This window comes from Rhineura floridana, chromosome 3, assembly GCF_030035675.1.
Source record: "Rhineura floridana isolate rRhiFlo1 chromosome 3, rRhiFlo1.hap2, whole genome shotgun sequence".
In the NCBI taxonomy this organism is placed as follows: Eukaryota; Metazoa; Chordata; class Lepidosauria; order Squamata; family Rhineuridae; genus Rhineura; species Rhineura floridana.
In genome coordinates this window covers 121,138,471-121,164,376 of record NC_084482.1, presented here as the reverse complement: position 1 = coordinate 121,164,376, position 25,906 = coordinate 121,138,471, and the positions used below count along the sequence as shown (strand labels likewise).

General features: G+C 41.5%; 2 protein-coding genes across 8 annotated transcripts in view; one reads left to right on the top strand and one right to left on the bottom strand.

The window, feature by feature from the left end:
* Positions 1 to 852: 852 nt before the first annotated feature.
* On the top strand, positions 853 to 15,016 carry KIAA1191 (KIAA1191 ortholog). 4 transcript variants are annotated; one of them, XM_061617529.1, is made up of 9 exons: positions 853 to 1,077; positions 3,520 to 3,596; positions 3,841 to 3,923; positions 5,559 to 5,749; positions 7,267 to 7,393; positions 11,290 to 11,414; positions 12,023 to 12,129; positions 12,393 to 12,541; positions 13,391 to 15,016. In XM_061617529.1, exons 3-9 carry the CDS (start codon positions 3,896 to 3,898, stop codon positions 13,597 to 13,599), a joined length of 936 nt encoding a protein of 311 aa, XP_061473513.1. In that variant the 5' UTR covers positions 853 to 1,077; positions 3,520 to 3,596; positions 3,841 to 3,895; the 3' UTR covers positions 13,600 to 15,016. The 4 variants fall into 4 exon arrangements, with proteins under 4 accessions (XP_061473513.1, XP_061473512.1, XP_061473511.1 ...); XM_061617528.1 differs by having other exon boundaries at positions 853 to 1,092; XM_061617527.1 differs by lacking the exon at positions 3,520 to 3,596.
* A 184-nt stretch (positions 15,017 to 15,200) lies between these two features.
* Positions 15,201 to 25,906, bottom strand: part of SIMC1 (SUMO interacting motifs containing 1) — a 47,167-nt gene continuing 36,461 nt past the window's right edge. For all 4 annotated transcript variants that reach the window (XM_061617521.1, XM_061617520.1, XM_061617522.1 and 1 more), the window contains exons 5-10: positions 25,341 to 25,489; positions 24,329 to 24,517; positions 23,254 to 23,382; positions 16,442 to 16,598; positions 16,115 to 16,199; positions 15,201 to 15,676 (exon numbers count right to left, since the gene is read on the bottom strand). In XM_061617521.1, coding sequence (XP_061473505.1) covers positions 15,456 to 15,676; positions 16,115 to 16,199; positions 16,442 to 16,598; positions 23,254 to 23,382; positions 24,329 to 24,517; positions 25,341 to 25,489 — 930 coding nt within the window. In that variant the 3' untranslated portion in view covers positions 15,201 to 15,455. The remainder of the gene's footprint in view (positions 15,677 to 16,114; positions 16,200 to 16,441; positions 16,599 to 23,253; positions 23,383 to 24,328; positions 24,518 to 25,340; positions 25,490 to 25,906) is intronic.

The window sequence follows — 25,906 nt, the reverse complement described above, 5'->3', positions numbered from 1 at the left end:
GCATACAGAAGGTCCCAGGTTTAGTCTGGTCTCCTCAGGGGGCCTGGGACAGTTTCCTGCCTGAAACTATGGTGAGCCACTGCCAGTCAGTGTAGACAATACTGAGCTAGATGAACCTTATGCAACACAAGGCACTTTCCTATGCTCCTATGAAGCTCCTTCATTTGAATGGGTAGCTTGGTGCTTATTCAGTGTGGGGAGCAATTCTAGTCCCCTTTAAAAAGCAAGAATGTTAATGCCTTCACGTGTAACCTTGTGAATTCAGTTTAGACCATACACAAATGTTTGCAAGATACCAGCTTCACATTATTTAATCACTTACAAAGCTCAAAATAATATTTGTGTTGTACAGAGATTAAGAGATAAACCAGTGTCGGCTTCAGGCTCACAAACGCATAGGAACGATATAAAAGAAAAAAATAAATGGGGAGGGAAGAGAAAAGCAAGCAATTCAAGTGCCAGTTCTTGAAGTTACATAAGGTACCTGGATAGGGGCTCCCTGCCTTTAGGGCCGGGCAAAAGTTGCTGCCCCTCCACGTTTCGCCAAAACATTGTGCGCCGTGAAGGGGCGTGTGTGCCAGGGACTTTCGAGGGAGGAGTGAAAGGCGGCTTCAACGCCTCTCTTTTTGATTAGTCAACAACTTACTACTGTATAGCAAGACTATACGCACAATTAAACCACAGCACAATGTCCCACAATGTCCATCATTCCAGTCACAGCATGCTTTCCAATCGACACTGGGGGAACTGTATCGGCGCTGCCAAACTCCGCCAGATTCCGCCTCTAACGCCACTGGCTGAAATCTCGCGATATTTTAAGGTTATATATAATGCTCCCTCTGCTGACGGGTTTTAGTTGACGGTATTGTCGTCAGTCGTGCTGTTTCTCAGCCGGTTTGGTCTGGTTTGAGCTCTTCCTCCCGTCTCCGGCTGCGCCATGGCGCGTCTGAATCTAGCTGACCCGCGTCTGCTCTCGGGAGGTCTTCTCCGCCTCCTCTTCTCGTCCGACTCGTGGGCCCAGTGGGCCTGTTAGTACGGGGGGAACCCAGTCCAGGGGCTGCGGGCGGCCCAAGACAGGTACTCGAAAGACAGGTAAACGGGGACCCTCCGCGGGGCCTTGTTGTTTACGGCGCGGAGTGGGAGGGGTTGCCCACAGACTAGTGTCGTCTCGCCTTCTGGAGCGGCTTGGGGAGCGGGAGGATGACCGAGGGTGGAGACTAACGGAGTCTATCTCCGGCGGTCGGGGAATTCATTTCGCGTGGTTCCTTCGCTGTTCTTTGCTTGAAAGAACCTGAAGCCATGGCACTTCTTTCCGGAGGGAGGGGGGAAGGGACTTCGACAGAACAGAAGATGCGGTTTTGTGTGGTGATGTCTGAGGCAACAATCTTACCAAGCTGCCATCTTAGTAGACAGTTAGCCCCATTGAACGCAGTGAGACTTGGTTTCAGGTGAGTATGGAAAGAATTGTGTCTTAATCTCAATGCATGTGTTCTGTACACTAACGCCTGTCTCCCTTCCATGAAGGACTCCACCCTAACCAGGCCTGCCTACTCGGAACTAAGCCCCATTGAATTCACAGCTACCGTTGAGTTCAATGGGGCTTACTCGCTGGAAAGCTGGCATCGCATTGTAGTATAAGCCAAGGAGTGTATCTGTTGCCTACGCTTGTCTGTGTGTGTCTTTCTCGAGGCCCCCTCCATTTACTAACGGGAATAAGCGTTGATGAGTTGAACCTTTGGGGCCTACAACAAAGTTTCCCATGCAACCAGCCCAAAACGGCATTATTTCCTTTCCTGGTGGGTTGGTGGTTACTGAAAGGAGCTGGGAATTCAGAGTGGTTCATAATAATTTATAAAATATCTCAACAGTCAGATGCGATGTAATTCTCTGTAATTATGTTAAAAGTAACAGGCTACTGACACCTGTGCCCTCCTTCAGTATTGGAGAAGAAAGAGAAAGTGCCTGTTTTGGTTTAAACTACTTGCTTTTGGGCTCTGAGTAGGAATTGCTGATCACTAGAGATTTGTACATAGTCAAGAAACCAGAAGGCTAGGACTGGGGAGGGCAGCTATGAGAGAACTAGAAAAGGTCCTCAAATGCAAAGATGTATCATTGAACACTAAAGTCAGGATCATTCAGACCATGGTATTTCTGATCTCTATGTATGGATGTGAAAGTTGGACAGTGAAAAAAGAGGATAAGAGAAAACTCATTTGAAATGTGGTGTTGGAGGAGAGCTTTGTGCATACCATGGACTGTGAAAAAGACAAATAATTGAGTGTTACAACAAATTAAACCAGAACTATCATTAGAAGCTAAAATGATGAAACTGAGGTTATCATACTTTGGACACATAATGAGAAGACATGATTCACTAGAAAAGACAATGCTAGGAAAAACAGAAGGGAATAGAAAAAGAGGAAGGCCAAACAAGAGATGGATTGACTCCATAAAGGAAGCCACAGACCTGACCTTACAAGATCTGAACAGGGTGGTTCATGACAGATGGTCTTGGAGGTCACTGATTCATAGGGTTGCCATAAGTTGCAATCAACTTGAACGCACATAAAAACAAAGAGATTTGTAGGAGCTTGGCAAGACTAAGTGGCCATTTTGAGGCCCTTGTATCTCTCCTGTCATACCCGTGAATCAGAACCTCTTGAACCTCCATTTACAGCATCTGTCTACTCATAATTGCAGGGAAACTGGAGAATATGTTGGCATGAGCGGGTGGGTGTTGTTTGTATAGCTCCTTTGCAGCTCATCAGTTATTGGGACCTTTGAGGGGAAAGTATTCTTGTGTAAAATGCCTAGAATTGGTCAACAGTGATGGTGGGTAGAAAAATGGATAATAAATTATGGCATCACATCTTATTTATATCTCACCCACCCTGATAATTTTGCTGGTGTGGGGAATATATCTGTGACAAATCTGAATTTCTCTAGTGGAAATATCTACCTCGAATTAGCCGGATGCATAGTAGAACACGTGCTTACTTGCAATTGTTGGGGTGAATTACCAGATTGCCTTCTGAATTCATGATATTTCATTAATTCAGAGGTAAATTACAGCTGTTGATAATTTATTTTGTGTCAGATCACTTTACTTTGAAACTGTGTAACTGCAGATTATTTAGATGTTGAGTGATATATGGTGATGAATGTTCAAGCAGTGTCCTATGACCCTATGTTGTTTTCATTGCAGTACTAATATGCTAACCTCTAACATGCAGGGCATATTTTTTTGCAGGTACTTGGGAATCCAACTGAGTGCAGGTTTCTTTCGTATAGTTGATCTAGTATGTAGTTAGGACCACTTCATATGTTACAGAATTTTCACACGGAGGCACTTTAGGTTGTGCACTATTTTCTCCTTAAAAAAAAAATTAAACTGCTGAAGTGGCCCGTAGAATATCTGGCAGTGTTGAATTAGTTTTGCTGCAATTTTAGAGTGTCTTACTACTTTACTTAATATAGATTTTTTTATTTTGAATTTTTGTCAATCTATCTGCATTGAAGCTCACGGGGATGGGTTGCTAGTTTCAGCTGCAGCAACAGAATGATCCTTTTTTGACATCTTTCCGTCATAAGTTGTGGTAAGCTCTATTAGCTTTTTTCTTGTCATAAACATTTTTATTACAATAATACCTATGATTAATTTCAAATGGGTTAGGTCATAATACCTTTTAATTAGGTCATCAGTGTGTTAGCCATCTTGCATTCTTTGAAAACAAAATAAGTTATGTAGAGCTTCATTGGCATACTCGGGTTTTATTATGGACCAGGATCCTTTGCTGTGGTATAATTTTTTCAGATGAAAATACCCTCTGTTTTTATTAGGTAACAGCAGTCTGGTTCTGGCTTTCCATATAGTGAAACACCTGGAGTTGCAATCATGGCTTCAAGACGAATAGATGTTCCTGGTAAAACTAATTCTCTTAATAAATGTGAATTATTTGACAAAGTGTCTAGTGGTAATTGTAATAAATATAATCAGGTCTCTGATTCAAATCTTCTAACAGCCTATTAGTGTTGTCTTAGTGAGGGATCCAACAGTAACATGCTGCATGCAGATGAGTCTAAAGATCTGGCTCTGCTCTAGAGAAACTAGTAATCTTGCATCAACAATACATCTGTTGGTGATCTAACATCTTGTGGTTGTAGTTGTCAGTTTTCGATCCCTGCTTATGATCAGCAACTGCAAGGTAGATGATGATGACTAATCTACTAAGATGATCTAGTGCTCTTATGAGATAAATTCTTCCAACCTGTTCCTTGAAGCAGTTTTTCAGACCATCTACAGGATTATGTGTTTCATTCTAATATTGAGTGCATGATATCATCACCTGACTTTAACATGCTGTTGAGTGCATATTTTGAAATCAGATTGCTGGCGTGCCTCTTTATCTGAGCATATGAGAAAGAAGGTTGCTTGCCATTGATTTGGAGAAGGTATTTCTTTGCAGGGATGGAAAATTATTCGTTCCCTGTGTAATGTAATTATATTTCTAAGTTCTTAAACAATTTTTAGCCTTGTTTTTCAAGACTGTGTTCTTCATATCATGCTGTTTGCTCGTCTTGAAAAGGAAATCTGATTTACACCCTGATCCTAGATGTCTTTATATGTAAAAAAAAAAAATTCAGTGCAAGATTTTGGGATCAGGCTTTGATTTCTAGTAATTCTGGATCAGTTAAGTGCCTAAACTAATAAACAATAGATTTGTTTGAGTGACAGTATTTCAAGGAGCTTTGGTCCATGGGCCTGATCCAGCTCACCAACCTTTTGTCAGTGATCACCAGCCCCCAGACCCAGTTTGGTAGTGCTGCTGTGTGCATGGGAGCATAGCGCACCAGCGGATTTTCATCCTCACAGTGTTGGGTGGAGAGGCTAAAATTTCACCTAATCTAGCATCATGACAACAGGTGTCATTGTCTCCCTGCTCTTATCAAATTGATCATGAGTGGATCTGTCACAGATCACCGGGGGGGGACTCTTTCACAACTTACTTGGTTAAAGAGAAGGTGGAATCACTCCCAAAGACTTGACTGTATGCATTTTTGCTTTCCTACTGAAATCCTTAGATGACTTTTCTAATAAATACTGCTATTTCCATTTTGCTTCACCTTGTTGCTGTTCTTGTATGTGTATGTATTCCCTAGTGTGTGTTTGTGCATGCAAACACATGTGCTCTGGTGTGCATGTGTTTCCATGTGCTCTGGTGTGTTGTGATGTTTGTGTGTTGAGTGCATAGGCATTCCTGCTGTGGGGTGGCCATGCCCACTCTTAGCATGTGGCCCCTGGAGGAGTTAGAAGATGGTGATACAACTTTGTACCTGAAAATGTTAGCTGTCCTTAGATCAGTCATAGTGTGGTGTGGCATGGTTTGTCTTGATTTAAAAATGAGTTAGTTATATCAGAAAGTTCTCATATCCTGTGATACTGATCCTAGAAGACCATTTTAATGAAAGAAGTGCTAATGTGGTCTTTAGTACATGTTTGTGAATAGCTGACATTCTATAAGTGCAGCCTACTGTGAAATCTCCATCTCTGTCCTTAGCTATTGAGCATACCTCTGGAGGCCTTCTAGGAAAGATGTCCCAACCCATTGGGATGAACCGCCGGGCATTCAGTTATGACGATGCCCTTGAGGATATAGCACCAATGACCCCTCCTCCTTCAAATATGTGCTCCAGTATCCTGTGGAAACAGCCGGTCATCCCAGAACGCAAATATGAGGAGCTTTCCAAGGTATGCAGTCTCTAGAGTGAATACAGAGCTGGTATGATGTGTCCAGTCGATGCCAGTTCTGTTTTCCCATTGAGGAGGTGATAACAGTTCATGTAAACTGATCACTGAAATTAACTAAGCTGGAGGGCACCTAAATTGATACCACTGTGCTGTTGTCATATTTTTTTTAGCAAAAATTCTTGAGGGAGAAGCAGTTCTCTAAAAAGACAGTTTGTAACTGGTTAAAACTGGTGAATTATAAGTCTGGCAAAAATAATGAAAATGTCACAAATGAGAGTTGGTATGATCCCTAAAAGAAAATTTGAAGGAAAGCATGTAAAAATACCCTATTTTGGTGATACGTTTTCTATGAAAGGCTGAAAAAAATTACTTTGTTGCAGATGTGGGTCTTCCAGATGTTGTTGGACTCAAACTCCCATCATATCCAGCCAGCATAGCCAGAGGTCAGGGATGACAGTAGTTGTAGTCCAGTAGCATCTAGAGGGCTGCAGGTTTCCCGCTCCTGTGTTCCACATTTTGTTTTGGAAATGTTAGGCAAAATAAAGAGAAAAACACCTATAATCCCAATTTATTCACTTTGTATTATTAGGAGGTCCGTTCCACACAACATAGGAAGCAGACCTTTAGTGTAGTGGCACCTACCCTTTGAAATTCCCTCCCCTTAAATATTAGACAGGCACCATCTCCATCTTTTTGGTGCCTGCTGAAGACCTTCCTTTTTCAACTAGCCTTTTAAGTAGAAACCTTATCCTACTCTACGTCTGCATTGGAATTGCTTTTTAAGATGTTTTTAAAGCTTTTTTTAAAAAGGTGTTCTGTTTTAATATATTGTAAAGTCTATTTTTATGTTTTTAGTGTTTTTGTTCGCTGCCCCGGGCTCCTGCTGGGAGGAAGGGCAGGATATAAATTTAATAAATAAATAAATTTCTAGTACCTTCAAATGGAATACATGAAGAATTGTGACTCATAAGGCAAATTAGAAATCTGCAGTTCAGAAATATGCAATAGTCATCTTAGACAACTCAAGTAACTTTAATCATGGAATTTACTAATTTTTCACATGGGTTAGGGTTGACTGGCTGTGGGTGGGTGACAGAAGTAACAGATTGTGATCATTATCATTCTGATTTCTGGTTTTATTCTTAAGAACCAGGGAGTAATATGAAAGTCATAGTTGTCATCTTTGGCAGGAGAAAACTAGATTTGGGGTTGGGCTTCTCATCTATGGAGCAGAGAACCATTTCATTTGTTTTCATGGGTTGCAGTGGATCTGCTTTTCAGTGAACATAGGAGTTACGTGCTGGATGCAAGATCAGTGTTTTCTAAATACTATGCAGAATTAAAATGTTATAGGGAAAAGTGCAAAAATGTCCAGAGTGCACCTTGTTCAACTGTTTGTACAGTTCACGTTTTAGTTCCAGGACTCACTCCCATGAGAATCAGGAGAAGCTTGTGAGATTCTCCTGAGGTAATTTTGCCCCTTACCCCTCAAACTGTACCTGGCTTCCTCTGTACAGGTTGAGGAAGGGGAGACTAGCATGCATCCATCTGCCATAACCCCCTCATCTTCCACAGAGACTGTGAACAAGGTTCCAGTAGTGAAAGCCAAGGCCACCCACATCATCATGAATTCTCTCATTACAAGTAAGAACTCTTGTGTTCCTCTAGTAGGAAAGTTAACCTGGAGATGGAATTTTGTAATATAGACGGTTGCCCTTTACTGTGTGGGTTAATTTTTTCTTCTCTGAGCTATGTGATATAGTTGTATCCATTCAGAAAAGCCTCCAAAGAGTTTGGGTGTCACAATGGAAAGGGAAAAAACCCTTGTTCTAAACAAAATGCTGCAAGAACAAATTTGAAATGCTCTACCTTCAGATTCTAAATGCTAGAATGTGGCCTCATGGAAGCAGCATTGGAAGTCAGTTCTTCAGAGGTCCTGCAGTATTTAATTATGTTTTTTGTGGTAGTATTGGTGGATCTGTGCTGCCAGCTGTAATTTGTTAGCTTGGCAAACTCATTCCATTTGTCCAGTAAATGTCTTAAAATGAATGGCCGTGGAAGACAAATTGTTGGCACTTAAGTATAATTGTAGCTGTTAAATCTTTTGGGAAAAACGTAAGAATGTATCCTTCCATTGAATTACAGAATTAAGCTGAGAAACTCATTAGGTTGCTAACAGTACATTCTTCTATTAATGGGCAGATATGTGACATATAGACTAGTCTATTAATATATGCTTGAGTGGGTGTAATAGTCACAATTCTGAGTCTGTTGTAGCTTTCTGTTCTGGAAGCTTTGAGTATAAAATATTTCTAATTCAAAATACTTCTACAACAGGCATTGCTGAATATTGTTGGCTGAAAGTCTAGAGAGCACAGCAGTATGGAGATCGTTCAGGTTTATTGCTCTGCTGCTTGGTTTGGTAAATTCATGAGCTCATGCCAATCTGAAACTGTAATTTTGAGCAGTGTGACATTCCATTTTTCCACCATAAGTTGAAATACATTAGCACAGGTTTGTAAATAAGCTCACAAAGTCAACTAGCCAGCAAAAATTTCTCATAGCCTTTTGTGAGCTGTCTCTGTCCCTGGATGTGGAAGAGTGATGGAGTCTGCTATTCATCCTCTGCCTGCATGCCAAACATGCCATTAATTGTCACAAATGGCTTCTGAGTGAGGGATTAAATATAAGGCTAGACTAGCAGGATTTCCTGTCGTATCTTTAATATTTAAAGATGGTGGCAACTGTTGCCTAAAAATAGTTACCAAGGAATAGAGTTAATTGTTCTTCCCGAACCTGGCAGCTTCTTTTTTGGCCTAGCTTCTGTTTCTCTGTGTATGAGCTAACTCTAAAGACTCACAAGAACATGGCAAAAGGTGCTGCAGTAAATGTTTAGAACAGGGATAGGGAACTTGTGATTCTCAAGACGTCGTCAGACTGCAGCTCCTATCATCCCTAGCCAGCGTATCAAATGGTCAGGGATGATAATAATAATAATAATAAATTTTATTTCTGAGTCGCCTATCTGGCCGAATCAACAGCCGCTCTAGGCGACGTACAATTTCATCAATAAATACAATAAAACCACAAAAATCATAATAATAATTAATATCAGTATTAAAACTAAACCACCCCAGAGGTCCCGTAGGCCTGCCTGAACAGCCAGGTTTTCAAGGCCCGGCGGAAACCTATCAGGGAAGGGGCATGGCGAAGATCAAAAGGAAGGGAATTCCAGAGGGTGGGGGCCACAGTCGAAAATGACCTCTCTCTGGTCCGCACCAGCCTCACTGTCCTAACTGGTGGGACCGAGAGAAGGTCTTGCGCGGCTGATCTCGTCAGGCGGCATAATTGGTGATGCTGGAGGCGTTCCTTCAGATAAACTGGGCCGAAACCGTATAGGGCTTTAAAGGTCAATACCAACACCTTGAATTGGGCCCGGTAAACAACTGGTAGCCAGCGTAGATCTATCAACACCGGAGTGATATGATCACGGCGGCGGCTGTTCTTAATCAAACATGCCGCCGCATTCTGTATCAGTTGCAATTTCCGGACCGTTTTCAGGGGTAACCCCCACATAGAGCGCATTACAGTAGTCTAGGCGAGAGAAGACCGGGGCCTGTATTACCCCTGGGAGGAGATGGGCAGGCAGGTAGGGTTGCAACCTCCTAATCAGATGTAATTGATACCAAGCTGCCCGGCTCACTGCTGAGATCTGAGCCTCCATGGACAGCTGGGAGTCAAGAATGACCCCAAGGCTGCGGACCTGGTCTTTTAGGGGCAATCTTACCCCATTGAACACCACATCTATATCCCCCAGCCTGCCCCTGTCTCCCACAAGCAACACCTCGGTCTTGTCGGGATTTAGTTTCAACCTATTCCTTCCCATCCATCCACTTACGGATTCCAGGCACTTGGAGATGGTATCCACAGCCAACTCTGATGAGGACTTAAACGAGAGATAGAGCTGGGTGTCATCCACATATTGGTGGCACCGCAGCCCAAATCTCCTGATGATGGCCCCCAGCGTCTTTACATAGATGTTGAATAACATGGGGGAGAGGATAGAACCCTGTGGCACTCCACAATTGAGAGGCCAAGGGTCTGAAACCTCCTCCCCCAATGCCACCCTTTGATGCCTGTCTGAGAGATAGGATTGGATCCACCGTAAAACAGTGCCCCCTATTCCTAATCCCTCCAGGCTTTCTAAAAGGATACCGTGGTCAACGGTATCAAAAGCCGCTGAGAGATCCAGGAGGACGAGGAAGGTGAATTCTCCCCTATCCAGCGCCCTCCTCATATCTTCCATCAGAGCGACCAAGGCTGTTTCAGTTCCATGTCCAGTCCTGAAGCCCGATTGGAATGGATCCAGATAATCTGTTTCCTCCAAGTGTGTCTGTAACTGTTTGGCCACCACTTGCTCAATCACCTTGCCCAGAAATTGTAAATTAGAGACTGGGCGGAAGTTATTTAACTCTTGGGGATCCAAGGAGGACTTTTTTAAGATGGGCTTTATAACTGCCTCCTTGAGGGCTAATGGTAGTGCACCCTTTTCCAAGGATGCATTTACTATAGCCTTGATCCCTTCACCCAGTCTCTCTTTGCAGCTCATAATGAGCCACGAGGGGCAAGGATCCAGTAGACAGGTGGTTGGCTTCACAGTAGAGAGCACCTTGTCCACTTCCTGAGAGGGAAGAGGCTGAAACCGATCCCACCGGACCGGAATGCAACTGGCCAGCTCTGGCTCACTTACTGTATCCACGGCATATGGAATCAAGCTCTTCAGGCGCTCAATTTTATCGGCAAAGTGTTTCGCAAACGTGTCACAGGAGGCTTTAGACTGCTCCATGGGTTCCTGAACAACTGGACCAACCAGATTCTGGACCACTTGGAACAACCTCCTGGGACAGCACTCTGCAGACGCAATAGAGGCAGCAAAGAATTCCTTCTTTGTGGCCTTTGTTGCCACCTGGTAGGCAGCTATTGCTGCTCTAACCAGTGTCCGATCGTCTTCAGAGCAAGATTTCCGCCACTGGCGCTCTAGTCGTGTCACCTCCTGTCTCAGACCCCGGAGGCGTGGTGTATACCAGGGTGCTATCTGAGCTCTATTCAAGGGGAGAGGACGTCTTATTCATCAACACCTAGATGGCCACACATTCCCCATCCCTGGTTTAGAACATCTGGTTCAGGAACACAAAAATACATAATATCTCTTGCTCGGGGCAAGAGAAGCAGTACCAAATTATCTTGCTCTGCCAGTCTCTTTAGACTGAGTTGTTTGCTTCCATCTGCTAGAATGTTGAAAATTCCAGAATGTTTCAGAACAAGCTGTGTTGCTCTGGCCTTTTATTGTAAATGGTTTAAACAACTTTCACCCTGTGTGCTTTATCATTTCTTATACCTATAAAGGCGGGGTATAAATAAACTAATAATAATAATAATAATAATAATAATAATAATAATAATATATGAGATTGTGTCTTACAAATCTGTTGCAGGCATGTTGTGTGGCATGTGTGAATGTGTCATGTTGTCTGTTCTAGAACAAACTCAGGAGAGCATTCAGCGCTTTGAGCAGCAGGCAGGGCTGAGAGATGCCGGATACACTCCCCACAAGGGCCTCACCGCAGAGGAGACTAAATACCACCGTGTGGCTGAGTCACTCCATGTAAGGTGTTGGGTCTCACTGTGCTTTAGTCAGTCAATTACTTCAATTGGTAGAACTGGTGAATTACTACTTTACAGAATTTAAGCAAGGAAGGGTGGGATGTTTGCTAATAGGTGCCATTGAAACAATATGATTTGTTTGGAGTTTTTTTCCTGTTGTAGTCATGTGCTTAAGAGTTCATCTTAAGAGACCTTGAATCCAGCATAAGCTAAATATAATAGAGTTCTTGATTCAATACCAATAAGGCATTGAAGACATTTAATGTGAATTCTTGATTTCACTGTATTAAAAGCCTACCCTTCTGAGATTGAGCATATACTTTACTATTACTTGGAAGTGAGTGTTTTGCCTTTATCTGGCTGTTGAAGAGGAATACGTAGTTCAATAATAGAGGGTAATGACTTAAAAGATGGCATGACTCAGAATGCAGCTACTGGTCTCAAGGCAGAAATCTCTCCATGCAATCTTGCATGCAAGTTTTTAACATGCTGCATAATGCTTTTATTAAACTTTACTAATTAATGAAGTGGAGTTTAACTTTGACTGTTTGCTGTTCACTTGCTAGATTCAGAAAGCTTCCAAATGTGTGTCTTTACCCTTTGTTACAGAATCTAAAGATGCAAAGTGGAGAGATGGCAAAAGAAGATAAACAAACCTCTTCTGTCCAGTCCACTCCAAGCAGCACTCCTCATTCTTCTCCCAAGCGCACATACAGGTACACTTCCCAGAGGAAAGCAAAGGGTACTTAACATTATGTTGAAATGACTAGGAATTCCATCTTCCTTTTGGTTAGTGTCTGTTCAGATAAGAAATTTGCCTAGTGCTTCTATGTAATGATACTCTTTCTGTTGTGAGTGGGTATTTTGTGAAATGGCTCATATCAAATTGTTGGGATTAAAGATTAAATGTTTGTGGCAGTCTGATACTACTGAGGCCTGCTGTTCCAGTTTTAGTTCTTAATTAATTCATTATCTTCAGGAGCTGGTTTAGTCAGGGAACATCCACATCCATCACTGGTTCTGATATTGCTGCCATGGATTCCAGCGGTGGGGATGGTGATAAAGTACCATCTGAAAAGTGGAGTTTCTTTGGACCTAGAGCTCTTCAAAAACCCACTACTGATTCAGGTATAGCAACATTTTATGAAAACACCATATTTCTTCAAGGAGGATGCCTCAAATAAATGCTCACTTTACAAAGGACTACAGTAGCGAGTTTTGGCTTTAAAGACTACAGATAGGAAAAAACTTAAAAGTAACAGGAAGAATTCATAGCTGATTTGAATTGGAACTACAGAAGAAAATACCAATACCAAGGTGAAATACAGTACAATGTGCCTGCAACGTTTCTGTCTGTGGCACAGATCTCAATCACTGCAATTAAACTTTGGATTCAGACTAGCACCTCCTGTGTCTTACTGTGTTTTTGTAGTAACAGCTGTGTTTACACTTGTTTGTAGTTACTATGGATTTTCTAAATGTTAACTATTGCTGTTTTCTGGTACGCCTACAATCATATTTGGTACTGAGAAATGTCTATTCCATACTTTTCCAATAAACAAAAGACACTCTGCCTACTTATTTCTGTTCAGAAAAGTTATAGTGAATATTACTCTTGATTCTCTTAACCATCTGCATTGTTCCTTTAATGCTGATTCCCCAGAACTACTAATGAATCTTCCAATAGCAATTAAATCTGCTCAACACACAGCATAGATTAAGTGTAAAAAACCACATCACCAAGGATACTTCATTTGCAGTCTTGGTAGTAGGTTTCTCATATGACTATAGGAATACAAAAACATCATTTGCTGACAAACACAATTCCCACGTCCTATGACTGATAGTGCTTAGACTTTCTTAAAATGCCAGTTGCTGAAGCATGTCTTGATTATGTTGTGTGTGTACACAGATGTGTGTGATGGTTAGCTGCTCTTGCCATTTTCTTACTTCCTTTGTATATGCTTCTTCCCTCAGGGGGCTTTACCATCCAGGCCTATAAAGGTGCCCCAAAACCAACCCCGATGGAGCTGATGCGTGCCCAGGCCACCAGGATGGCAGAGGACCCTGCAACCTTTAAGCCCCCCAAGATGGACATTCCAGCTGTGGAAGAACAGAGGCGTTCCCCACGTTCTCATAACCTCAGACCTCAGGACTTGAATGTGCTTACTCCCACTGGGTTTTAGGAACTCCGTCACTTAAAAGGCAGAATGAGGTTCTTGATATTTGATGAACTACATAATCCCATGCTGTCTTTCCCATTCCAGATATACAGATGACATAGGCAGATCTCTTCTAGATGAGTTATAGGTGGTGATGAAACAATATCTGGGCAACTTTCTGAATTTATTGCTGTTTTTCCTCCCAAAGGTCTTTTCTTTGCAGCAACAAAAACATAATTATGATTATGTGCTGATCTGTGCTTCTTTGAACCCACCAACCTATTGGAGTGTTTTTGGCTTGAATATTTGGATTGCTGCATCTGGCTGATTCATGCCAGATTACTGAAGGACAATGTATAACTTTCTAGCATCTAAATACCTCCTCTTTGAACCTTTTTGAGGGAATCTAGCATTAACCGAAGTTTAATGTTCTACTAAGGGTCTTGTTCCTGGAGGAACTGAGTAATCTGCTTCAGACTTGGACTCACTGCTTGGCTGTTTCCACTTGTAAGAGATTCTTGTCTTGAGGTACTTAATGTTTTAACATGAACAGATTAGTGCTTATTCTAGGCCTGTGGTATGAAATATATTTGTGAAATTCTTTGCTCTTGACATCATGAGGCTAGATCCAGAGTATAATGGAAAAGTTCCTTCATTCCTGGAGAATCAACACTGCTTTAACAAAAAGAGAATCATAGCTATTTCCTGGGAGCTTTGTTCAGAACTCTTAGTGACACTTTCTGGAGAAAGTCTCTGAGATGGGAATAACTTTATAGTTACTGTGAAAGGAACAGTAGTTATTCCTATTTATGCTTCTTCAGGGGGCAGAGAGAGCACCCTGAAATAAGAGCATGGGGAAGATTTTAACCTAGCTGCTCAACTATAGTTGTGAACATTAGTAACGATTTATGTAAAAGCTTATTTTAACAGATTTCTATTTGAGCAATTAGGCAGTGAAAGATTTGATGTATTCTGCATCTGCTTCAACGCATGGGGGCACGTATTGTTCTTGTCTAAACTCTTAAGCCACTGGTTGGCTTTTCAGCAATGAGATGGCAACCTTTGAGTGTCCAAAGAGAAGCTCTTATATGTAATGGCATGTTTACTGAGACTTCCTCACTAATCTTTTTTATGTCCCAAAGAAGATCTGTGTCCTATCTAAACCCCCATATTTTTTCTATAAATTGTGGGCAGTGCTGTTGCTAAGTGACTTAATGATGTCTCATCCAGCTTCATCTCCTCTTCCTTCATTTATATTAGTAACATTTTGGACTTGTGTTGCTTTGATAGCACTGTAGTTCTGTCAACCTGTTAGTCATTGCCACCACTGCTTGTACACAGTGATCTAGCTTCTTTCTTAGTGTTAATTTATTTTTTGTGATGCTTAGTGCTCATGTCTTTGTGCCTAATACTTCCACAAAATAAAAGCCTTGAGAATAAATTTTAGGGATGTGGTCATCATTGCAGCACTTCCTTCAGTGGCAGAACCTTTGCCACACATCACTATAAGCAAGCCTGTAGCTACTTACCTGGCGAAAGCCTTATTGAACTTACTACTGAATAAACATGCTTAGGATTGCTGTTAATTTCCAGTGTCTCTGTAAACAAAAACTCATCTCCCTCAGTCAGTAAAATAATTTTATAAAAGCTATATAAAACTCAAATGCAAACAAACAGATTGACAAACCTGTATGACAACAGAAGTGTTAAGATGAAGTTGTACAGTTGCTAGAACTGTCCACTGATTGATAATTCAAAGCATGTCTTGTATACAAAAAGAGTGGGTTAGTATTTTTGTTGAGGATTTTATCTGAAGATTCATTGCTCAGGTGTTTCTGTTTGGAAGAGGTCCATCTTTCAGGTATCTAATATACCTCCTGTTAGTTATCCATAGCAGTGAGAAGCAACACTTGGAGTAACTCAATTTTGTCCTTTATGGGTGGGGGAATTGGCTGCCCCAAAGTCTGAGAAAGCTGCTTCTGAAAGTCTTTAATTTTGCACTCTACAGAATTTCTTTCAACGCAGTCATTTGACTGTAGTTTGGGTTTGGCAGCGTTGATAATTAAATTAACCCGTTCACACACTGAACTTCTTAAGTGCCCTATAAAAAAGAAAAGTAGGAAACAGTTAATTGAATTTTGAAGGGGTTTTGTTTCAGTTGTGAGGGCTGTGCTTTAAAAAGGGGGACAAGGACGTTATGCACTTTTACCTGATAAATGCATCTATAAACATTCCACCATCAATAAAATTGTATCCCATGATACTAATTTGTATAAGAAAGCACATCCTTTAAAAATGCTAATATAGGGTGATCCTAAGGAGACAGAGAAGATAGCTACTAGACTTTGTGCAGGTAATTCTATCAACTGTTTTATTTATTTCTATCATTGTTAGACATACAGCTGCTCTATATGTAGATGCCTAATAAGTGAACAAATGTGTGCAAGATGGTTGTCTAGTTGACACTATATAGCAGCGTATCTTGATCAGGTTCTCTGCTACTCAGAAAGGCTAATGAGGTGTTAAGGAAGCTGCTCACCTAGGACGACGCTGCGATAACTCAGCAACAATAAGATCAATTGGTGAAGCATCTCATCCCATCTCAGCCATGTTACCTCATTGTCCTGTGAACAGATAGGTTGTTAAGTTACTCTAGCTCTTTAAATGTTATTTTTACTTGCCTTTATAAAACATACAAACATAAAGCAGAAAAATATAATACATTTTACTTATTAACAAAATAACAGTTTTCAATGCTATCACAGAGGTGGATCTATGTCCCTTAAAGGCCTTGGACTGAAAGTGGACTAGCATCTTTTCAACTTTTTCTTCTCAGGATAAATGGACAGGAACACTGCTGCAGTACCTGGTATGTCAGTAGCAGAGAAAAGTGCTCCAGAAAATGCAAGATCTTCTTCACAGACAAGGGCAGATCAGTGGGTGTGTTGCAGTTGTGCTGAAAAATGAGTTCCAACACTTTACAGCGCAAGAGGTGGCATTCCATACTGCTCAGAAAGGCTTGCCTGCAAGGAGACAGACAATGGAATAAGTTATCCCTGTTTTAGATACATTTTCTAGACCACCTTTCACCTAGTTATAAGTAGTTTACATTTTTTAAAAATTAAATAAAACCAAGAAAAAGGAAGCTGAATTAACAAATGAAACATTAGTATAAACATCAAAAGTATGCTGGAATGGTTGCTGGAACCTGTCTGTGGAGCTCCATGCTCATGCTAAATATACAGTCCATGGAAGGGCATTCCATAGTTCTGGGGCAGAAACTGAAAAAGACCTGTTTGTGAAGGCCAACCTAACCTCCAAATAAGATGGAACCTGAAATGGGATTTCCTCAGCTGCTCTAAACATGCAGAGTGGCTTGTATGGGAGCAGGCATTCCAAAGTCTACCCAGAGCACATACCACTTTAAGGCTTTATATGTCAAAGCCAGTGCTTACATACTGCCAGGTAGCATAGCTGATTCATCACCAGAGTAATGATGCCTTACCGATCTATTGGATATCAGCTGAATGAGCCAAGTCATGCTTTGGAAAGTAGGAGAAACGCTGAGTCTAGAATTACTCCCACGCTGTAATCCCATCAAGAACAGGCCTAGACTCCACTGGGGTCCCCTAATAACTTGTGACTGTACTAAGTGAAGTTTAATTCACTCTCATGCAGCCAATCACTGTGTGGGCACACACGTATATGTTCAGGAACAACAAGCAGAGTCTCGCAGATGAAAAGGAGAAACAGAAGTGTCATTTGTGCACTCTATAACGCCATCATGACCTCTTCCAACTGTGTCATGTAGATGTTAAAAAGCATGGAAGACAAAATTGTCCTCTGAATATCCGAAACAACAACTACCTTGAGGGGTGGAGGACAGCAGTAGACTTTCAGTACCACCTGAAATTTCCCTTTGCGGATAGAATGGAACCAATAAAGAGTAATCAAGGCAGTCTAAAAAGTTACCATGATAATGAAAGCTACTGAGAGATGAAGAAGATGAAGAGGGTCACATATACTCTGGTTATTCAGCAGGGTGAACAAGGAGGTACCAGAACCTGAGCAAAAGCCACATTAAAATGAACCCAAATAAAGTTTCATCCAATAATGTCTGAAGTTGCCTGCTCATCACCCTCTCAGTTCCCTTGCTTAAAAATGGCAGATTGGAAGCAGGTCTATAATTAGCCAAACCCCTTTCTAATGTTAGATTCTAAAGGAAGGACCTAACTACTACCTCCAAGGCAGTACTGACAAGCTAAACCCATTCTGACAATGTGCATCAGCAGGAATACAAGTAGCTGTGACAGGCAAGGCTGAAGAGGGCATTTGCATCACTGACCTCGCTGAATGTCAGCTGCAGCCTCAGGCTAACAATCTCATCCAAGTAAAGTGGAAGTCTCAGGGCCCTTAGATCCCTATGGACCCAGAAAGCATGCTAACTGTTTCCAGGACTACTGAAACCTATTTGTGTGCAAACATGCTGCAGTTCTAAACTCCTGACATCCGCCAAACTCAGAGGAAGGTAATGGTAAACCACCTCTGTATACCTCTGTAATGTTCCTCCCCTGGCACCACCTGTCAGGCTCCCACCTGTGGCTCCCACCAGGGAGAAACGTAGTTTTTATTTTTCTTTAGCTCACCCTAGCACAGACCTCACAAGATCCCACTGCTGGGTAGCACCGCCAGCCACTCCCTCTAAACAATACTGCTAGAGACTTCACCTTGTCTCCCTATGGCTTATTGTTACTTTGTGTCTGGGTGCCCTTGCTGTCCAGAACCCCCCTGAATCTTTGTCTATAAAGCATACAGCCCTGGGTTGCCCTGGATACTTGATGATATACTATGTCTTCACTGCTGCCACCATTTGATGCTGTTTCTCCGCCTTGGTAAATACCCTGCCCTCCCTTCTGGTCTGTGAATCCCCAGCCAAGGATCAGGCTTTAGGTAAACCAATAAAAGTATTTATTTGATAATACCAGGAAATAACAAGATTACTTTAGGTATGTTCAACAAGCGTATGGTTTCATATAGTGTCACTCTTTATGTTTCCAGTCTTATATATTCTGTCTAAATACCAGCCAAATATAATCCAACCCACAACCAACTCCAATCGATACTCCACAACCAACCGCCCACAAATCCCCCACAAAACAGAACCCTGAACCAACTGTCATCCTCTCATTTATACCTTCAGCCATTCAAACACTCAGCCAATCATCATACAGCATTCTCCAGCATTCTAGCCCATGTACTCCCCCCTCTCACTCAGTCACTTACCATATATCACTTAATAAACCTGCACTTACCATATTTACAGATATTAAAATACAGGGACATCACAATCTCTTACTAGGAAAACCCTATAATCCCTATCCAATATGCAACACGAGATAGTGCTGGAAAATGAGATTCCTCCCAGTTCAGAAGGCACTCACCGAGCTACTGGGGAAGAACAAATGACAAGTATGAGTACAACTGTAACTAATGACACAGCTGGGTCAAAGCCGAAAGGAAGCCCAGAGGCTGATGCACACAGATGTGAAAGGAGAGTCTAGAGTTGTATGGCGCACACAATGGGAACACAGAATGTGAGAAGCATGAACCAGGGAAAATTAGAAATTGTCAGGCAAGAAATGGAACGTACCAACATGACAAAACTTGGCGTGAGTGAATTAAAATGGACAGGAATGGAACATTTTCAATCAGGCAACTACAAAATATTTTATGCAGGAAATGAGAAATTAAGAAGAAACGGGGTTGCTTTAATAGTGGCAAGTGATGTAGCAAAAGCAATGAGGAACTTTATTGCAAGGTCTGAGCGAGTGATATCAGTGATATTAAACAGGAAACCTATTAACATAACCATCATCCAAGTCTATGCCCCAATGGCAAACGCAGAAGAGCAGTTGGAAAGATTTTACACAGAAGTACAGGAAGAAATTGATCACACACCAAAACAAGTTGTGCTGATAATCATGGAGGACTGCAATGCAAAAGGAGGGAACAGAGAAGAACTGGGAATTGTGGGGAAATGGGGCTTAGGAGATAGAAATTAAGCAGGAGAAAGACTGATTGAATTCTGTGAAGCCAATAATTTGCTTCTTGCAGACACATTTTTTGAGCAACCAAAAAAACGACTGTACATGTGGACATCACCAAATGGTCAATATAGGAATCAAGTTGATTATATAATTAGCAGCAGAAGATGGAGAAGTTCCATACTTTCTGCGAAAACAAGACCAGGAGCAGACTGCGGTAGAGATCATGAACTGGTAATCAAAACTAAACAAGAACAAAGCAATCATAATGCCAAAATACAATTTAAATAATATCCCAGAAGAATATAAAGAGCAAATAAGAAACAGATTTGAGGCTTTAAACTTAGTTGACAGAGAAGAACTATGGAATGAAGTCAGAGACATTATCAGGGAAGAATGCAAAAAGACAATACCTCTAGTTAAAGAGAAAGATCTCAATGGATGACTGATGAAACTCTTCAAATGGTTAAAGAGAAGGAAAGGAAAAGGAGAAACACGGTTAGAACCCTAATTGCAACTATAAAGCTACTAGTATGGATGGACAAAGAACTACTACAATAATAGAAGAGGACAACAAAAAAGAGTAGAAGAGCCCTATTCCAAAAGATTAGAGAAATTAAAGGGAAATTTAAACCAAGAGTAAGGATGCTGAATAATCAACAGGGGAACACACTGACTGACCGAGATGAAATAAAAGGAAGATGGAAGCAATACACTGAAGAACTCTATAAAAGAGATGCAAGGAAGACGGATTCATTCACGAAAGAACCATATGATGAAGAACCAGAAATTTTAGAATGTGGGGTGAAAGCTGCTCTTAACGTACTTGGAAGAAACAAATCACTATGGAAACTATGGAATGCTTTAAACGAAATGGAGGTGCCACAGTATCTGATTGTCCTGATGCTCAACCTATACTATGGACAAGAGGCTACTGTAAATACAGAATATGGAGAAACTGATCGGTTCCCCACTGGAAAGGGTGTGAGACGAGTGTATTTTATCACCCTGTTTGTTTAATCTGTATGCAGAACATAGCATACAGAAAGCAGGATTGGACCAAGATGAAGGAGGTATGAAAACTGGAGGGAGAAATATCAATGATTTAAGATATGCAGATGATACCATACTACTAGCAGAAACCAGTAATGATGTGAAATGAATGCTGATGAAAGGTAGAGGAAAGCACAAAAGCAGGACTACAGCTGAACGTCAAGAAGACTAAACTAATGACAACAGAAGATTTATGTAACTTTAAAGTTGACGATGAGGACATTGAACTAGTCAAGAATTATCAATACCTTGGCACAGTCATTAACTAGAATGGAGACAATAGTCAAGAAATCACAAGGCGGCTAGGACTGGGGAGGGCCGCTATGATAGAATTAGAAGAGGTCCTGAAATGCAAAGATGTATCACTGAACACTAACATCAGGATCATTCCCGTTCTCTACATATGGATGTGAAAGTTGGACAGTGAAAAAAGTGGGTAAGAGAAAAATCAACTCATTTGAAATGTGGTGTTGGAGGAGAGCTTTGTGCATACCATGGACTGCAAAGAAGACAAATAATTGGGTGTTAGAACAAATTAAACCAGAACTATCATTACAAGCTAAAATGATGAAACTGAAGCTATCATACTTTGGACACATAAGGAGAAGACATGATTCACTAGAAAAGACAATAACGCTCGAAAAATAGAAGGGAGTAGAAAAAGAGGAAGGCCAAACAAGAGATGGATTGATTCCATAAAAGAAGTCACAGACCTGAACTCACAAGATCTGAACAAGGTAGTTTATAACGGATGTTATTGGAGGTCACTGATTCATAGGGTTGCCATAAGTCGTAATCGACTTGAAGGCACATAACAACAACATGCTGCAATTAACCAAGGCATGCAATCCTGCTGCAGATAAGTTTACTTCATGAAAACTGGGTGATGTTTGCTCAAGACCAGGAAGGTCTGCAATTGAAGCTAGTCTCTGGTTCATTACACTCTGGTAAAATAGCCCTGTTATACTGAGCACAAATAGGCTATTATGATTGATACAAATCATAATGAAGCTCTATAGCAGTCTTCCCCATCCTGTGCCCTCCATGTTTTTGGACAACTCCCATCAGTCCTAGCCCTCAAGGCCAAAAGTCAGTGAGGATTGGTATGGGACTCTAAAACATTTCGAGGGCACCTGCATGGGGGAGGGTGTTCTATAGACACAGCTATGGAATTATTTTATATGATGTCTCTTTGAATTAGGGTGGTAATAGATTATTGGAAGCAGCCAGTAGAGTGCTACTATGTAATTTATCATGGTTTTCTACACTAAAAATGGCAAAAACAACAAGGAAGAATGTAGGTGGTGCCTGTGAGAATGGGCTTCACTTCCTACTGGGGAGACGCATTGACAGATCCTTGATTTTAAGTTCCCTCTGTTGTGCTACCATCAGAGCAGGACTTGGGAGCAGAAGTCCAGGTTTCTTCCCCCTCCCCATTGCAATAGAGCAGGCTTACTTCACTTTGAAAAGAGCAAGGTGATACACATTACCATCTAAAGAGGGCAACTCCCCTCCTCCAGTAATACCATTAAATTCAGAGTCTAAAACTATTTAACTGCATCACTGCCTCCCAGGATCCTGAAGTCACACTGCTGCTTTCAGGTTATGATCCATGCCCTTAATATTCTTTTAGGGGCCTAAACCATGATTGCTGTGCTACAGGCTCAGAGGTTTGGGAAAGAATCCCTGGCCTGGCCACATCCCAGTACTTCCACCTACAATAAACTTTAAACACATTGCAGCTGTGTCTTCCCATATACTTGATTTAGACAAAGAACCAGACTCTTACAGGAACTGTTCTTGTTAAGATTTCTGAATTCCCTGCTTACAGAAATAAAACTGGCCAGACTGCAGACTTATTGTTTCCATGGTATTCTGGGAGCTAGTGTTGTTTAAATACCTGAAATCACAGTATAGCTGGAACCTAAAATCCAAGCCTCCTCCCTACCTTCCTCCACCACCACCGACGACAGGGAGAAAAGTGTCACCTTTGGAAGTTTGAAGTCCTGGGATCCATAAAGGGTGAATTGTATGCATTCTAGCTGGTCATTATAATAGCTATTATTTAACTTAAATAACTGGTGCCAGAGTTTGTTTGTTTTCCTTCCATGTCCCTTTTTTCTTTTGTGTTGTGTCTTTTAGATTGTAAGCCTGTGAGCAGAGACAGTCTTGTTTCAATTGTATATAAGCTGCTCTGGATGCCTTTTTTTGAATGAAAAGAGGAGTACAAATGCTCTAAATAACACAGTATAGAACACACTATCTTGCTTCTGGAATATCCTTATCTCTTCTTTATTCTAGTGCGTAGTAAGAACACGTGGCCAATAAGCATAGGTGCACAGTTTTTATTATCCCAGTGCTCATCAACGAAATACTTTTGACTGGTTCTCTAGATCTGTGTAAGACCTTCAGTCCTTCCCAGATCAGACACAAATGGGGGATCTTGCCAAATACTTGCTCTTTGCCCAGAAATGCCTGCACATCCAAGAGCATAAGAAGTACATTGCCAGGACATGAGGGCAGCTGGGCATCAAGACAGGAAATGACAGTTCTCAGAAGGGTTTGTTTATAAATCCCTTACCTCTGATAGTGCTTGGGAATATTCAGCAATGACGAAAACACCATATGTACAATCTTAAGGGCACTGCAGTTTGGAGACTTGTCCACTTCTATTGCTATAGAAAGCATCCTTTGGAGAAATGGCACCTCTCTAGGCCAGAGAATCAGAAAACAAAAGCATTACTCACTTTAACTCCACCCCAACTGTAGTATATCAAGCCATGGCCTTCAAGGAACCTACATAACCTTTAGAGCATATCTACCATTTCAGAGAAGATTAGAAGTCTGGCTTATTGCCTCAAATATGATAGAACTGGAACATTCAGAACGTGTTGCTGATACTTAACATTCACTCACTCCCCATGTGCATGAGTCCAGGCCCATTTCAAGCGGTTTTCTCAATGGTGCAGCTTTTGTCCAAATTGCTTCTGTTCGGTTGGGAATCCCACACAGCAGCATGAATGGTTGAAACCACTTCCCATGCTGATTGGTCAGGTCCCGTTGTGTGTACCATCATTTCTAGCCTCTGTGCAGTATGTTCCCACAACTGCATGCAGTTTCAGTCACATGGAAAGTTATTTTGTATAGCAATCAATCTAGAGAGTAAACATTAATAGCAGGAGCAAGGTCCAGTCCAAGAGCACAATGATGTCTCTTTTCTGTTAGTATCTATTGAAGATAGGACAGAGGCCTGCTAAGCTCAACCCCCAGGCATACAGAGACAGACAGACATCCACCACTACCAGCGCTATCCATATGTATTTACTGAAGAAGTTTCTGAAGTCAAATGAACTCAACCTTCAGGGAAATTAGTACTTCCCTAGTGCACCTAGGTCAAGGATGGGGAACCTGTGATCTTCCAGCTATTGTTGGACTACAGTTTCTTTTCACCACTAGCCTGGTGGCTAGGGCTGATGCAACTTGGGAGTCCAAAAACATCTGCAAGGCAACAGATTCCCCATGCCTGGGATAGGGCATCCTAAGTTGGGAAAGACCTGTACCTACTCACCTCATGGTATTGCTTAAACATTAGCATCTCTAGAAAACAAACAGAATGTAAATCAAAAGAGATGGAAAAAGCAAATTCCGCTACTCACTTTTGGGACTGAAATGATGGAATGATGTCATCTGTTTGTGCAGTCTGTTTTAAGTGCAATTTTGTTATTGAGTTGCTGCTCATGTCCCTGGATGTTTCTAATGAAGGACTTCTTGCTTTCTGCAGGTTTCTTCTGTATTGGTTAATCCTTACTCCCATAACAGCAGCTACTAGCCATTCAGTCACTTCCCTGAGACAGACAGGAGTATTATTTATTGATGATGATTGAATTTGTATCCCCATGCCATATGTGTGCCTGTGTTTGAACAAAAAAAAATTCTGACTGCCATGAGGCTTTGAACTATTTCTATGTTACAAACCTCATGTCATAGAATATTTTCTTTTCTTCAAACACAAACATTTTCCCACATGCTCTTCCTCCCAAAGGAGCCCATTAGTTAAGGAGGTACTTGCATCCTCTTGCCATCATTTGGCAAGTGATGTAACATGTCAGTCAAAGGTATTTATGGGCTTTAGCTAAATGAGGATGCACAGGCATCTATTTATAGTGCTTTCAGTTGAGTCACATGTGAAGGCTGTCAGGATCTGGGGTTGCCAAGGGTGGCATGTGGCAAAGAGCATTTGAAAACTTTCAAGGCCCTGGTTGCCTGGAACACAGGAAAGCTTTGTAGGGTAAAGTGGACCATGGAAAAGAGCCTTCTCTGTGGCTGCCCCCAGGCTCTGGAACTCCCTTCCTAGGGAGATTAGATTGGCTCCCTCCCTGCTGTCCTTCCATTGGCAGGTGAAGACTTTTCGGTTCAAACAGGCTTTTGGAAACTGACTGGAATGGCTATTAAATAGGGTGCTGTTTTTACTGATTGGTTTTTTTTTTGTTTTCTTTTAATTGTTACGTTTTAAATGGTTTTAATTTTATTGTTAGTTTAATTTCATTTTAATTATAACTTCTGCATGTTTTATTTATATGTTTTTAACTATATTTTAATTTTTTGTAAGTTGTCCCAGTTCTGAGAAAAAGGCAGGATATAAATAAATAACAATAAAGTGCTGCTTACTTTACGTTGCTGAAGCACTGATCACAGGAAAGCACTGCCTTTGCAATAGACTTGTGCAGGACGCCTGTTCTGGACATCCTCTGGAAGTCATCCTCCAAGGTCTGGATCACATACTGCAAAAACAGGAGTCGCCCGGGAAACGTTTCTTCCTGAGGAAACCAGAACAATTCAGAGGCAGAATCATTAATGACTAACCCTGGCTCCTCTGTATAGAGGGTTTAGTTAGCATGCTGAACAGCAAACACAAGAACTTGGCTTGAAATGGACGGGCACGAGTTTTGCAAAAATCTGCTTATTTTGCATAATTTACTCCACTAGAGGAGCATGGAGCTCTATAGGAGCCCTGAAAATCCTGTCTGACTCCCCTCTAGCTTCTGAGACTGCACCAAGCAAGGCCCACCCATTTCAAGCGATCTTCACCAGCATACAGATGAGAGAAGAAAAACAAAAGCTGAGCTGGTCAGCATGCTGCATTCTGCTCATTCGTGGAATTTTGGAATACAAAGAGCCCTGACTGTAGCTAGGCTAAAATGGCTGGGCTTAAGAGGGTCAAATTATGCATGATG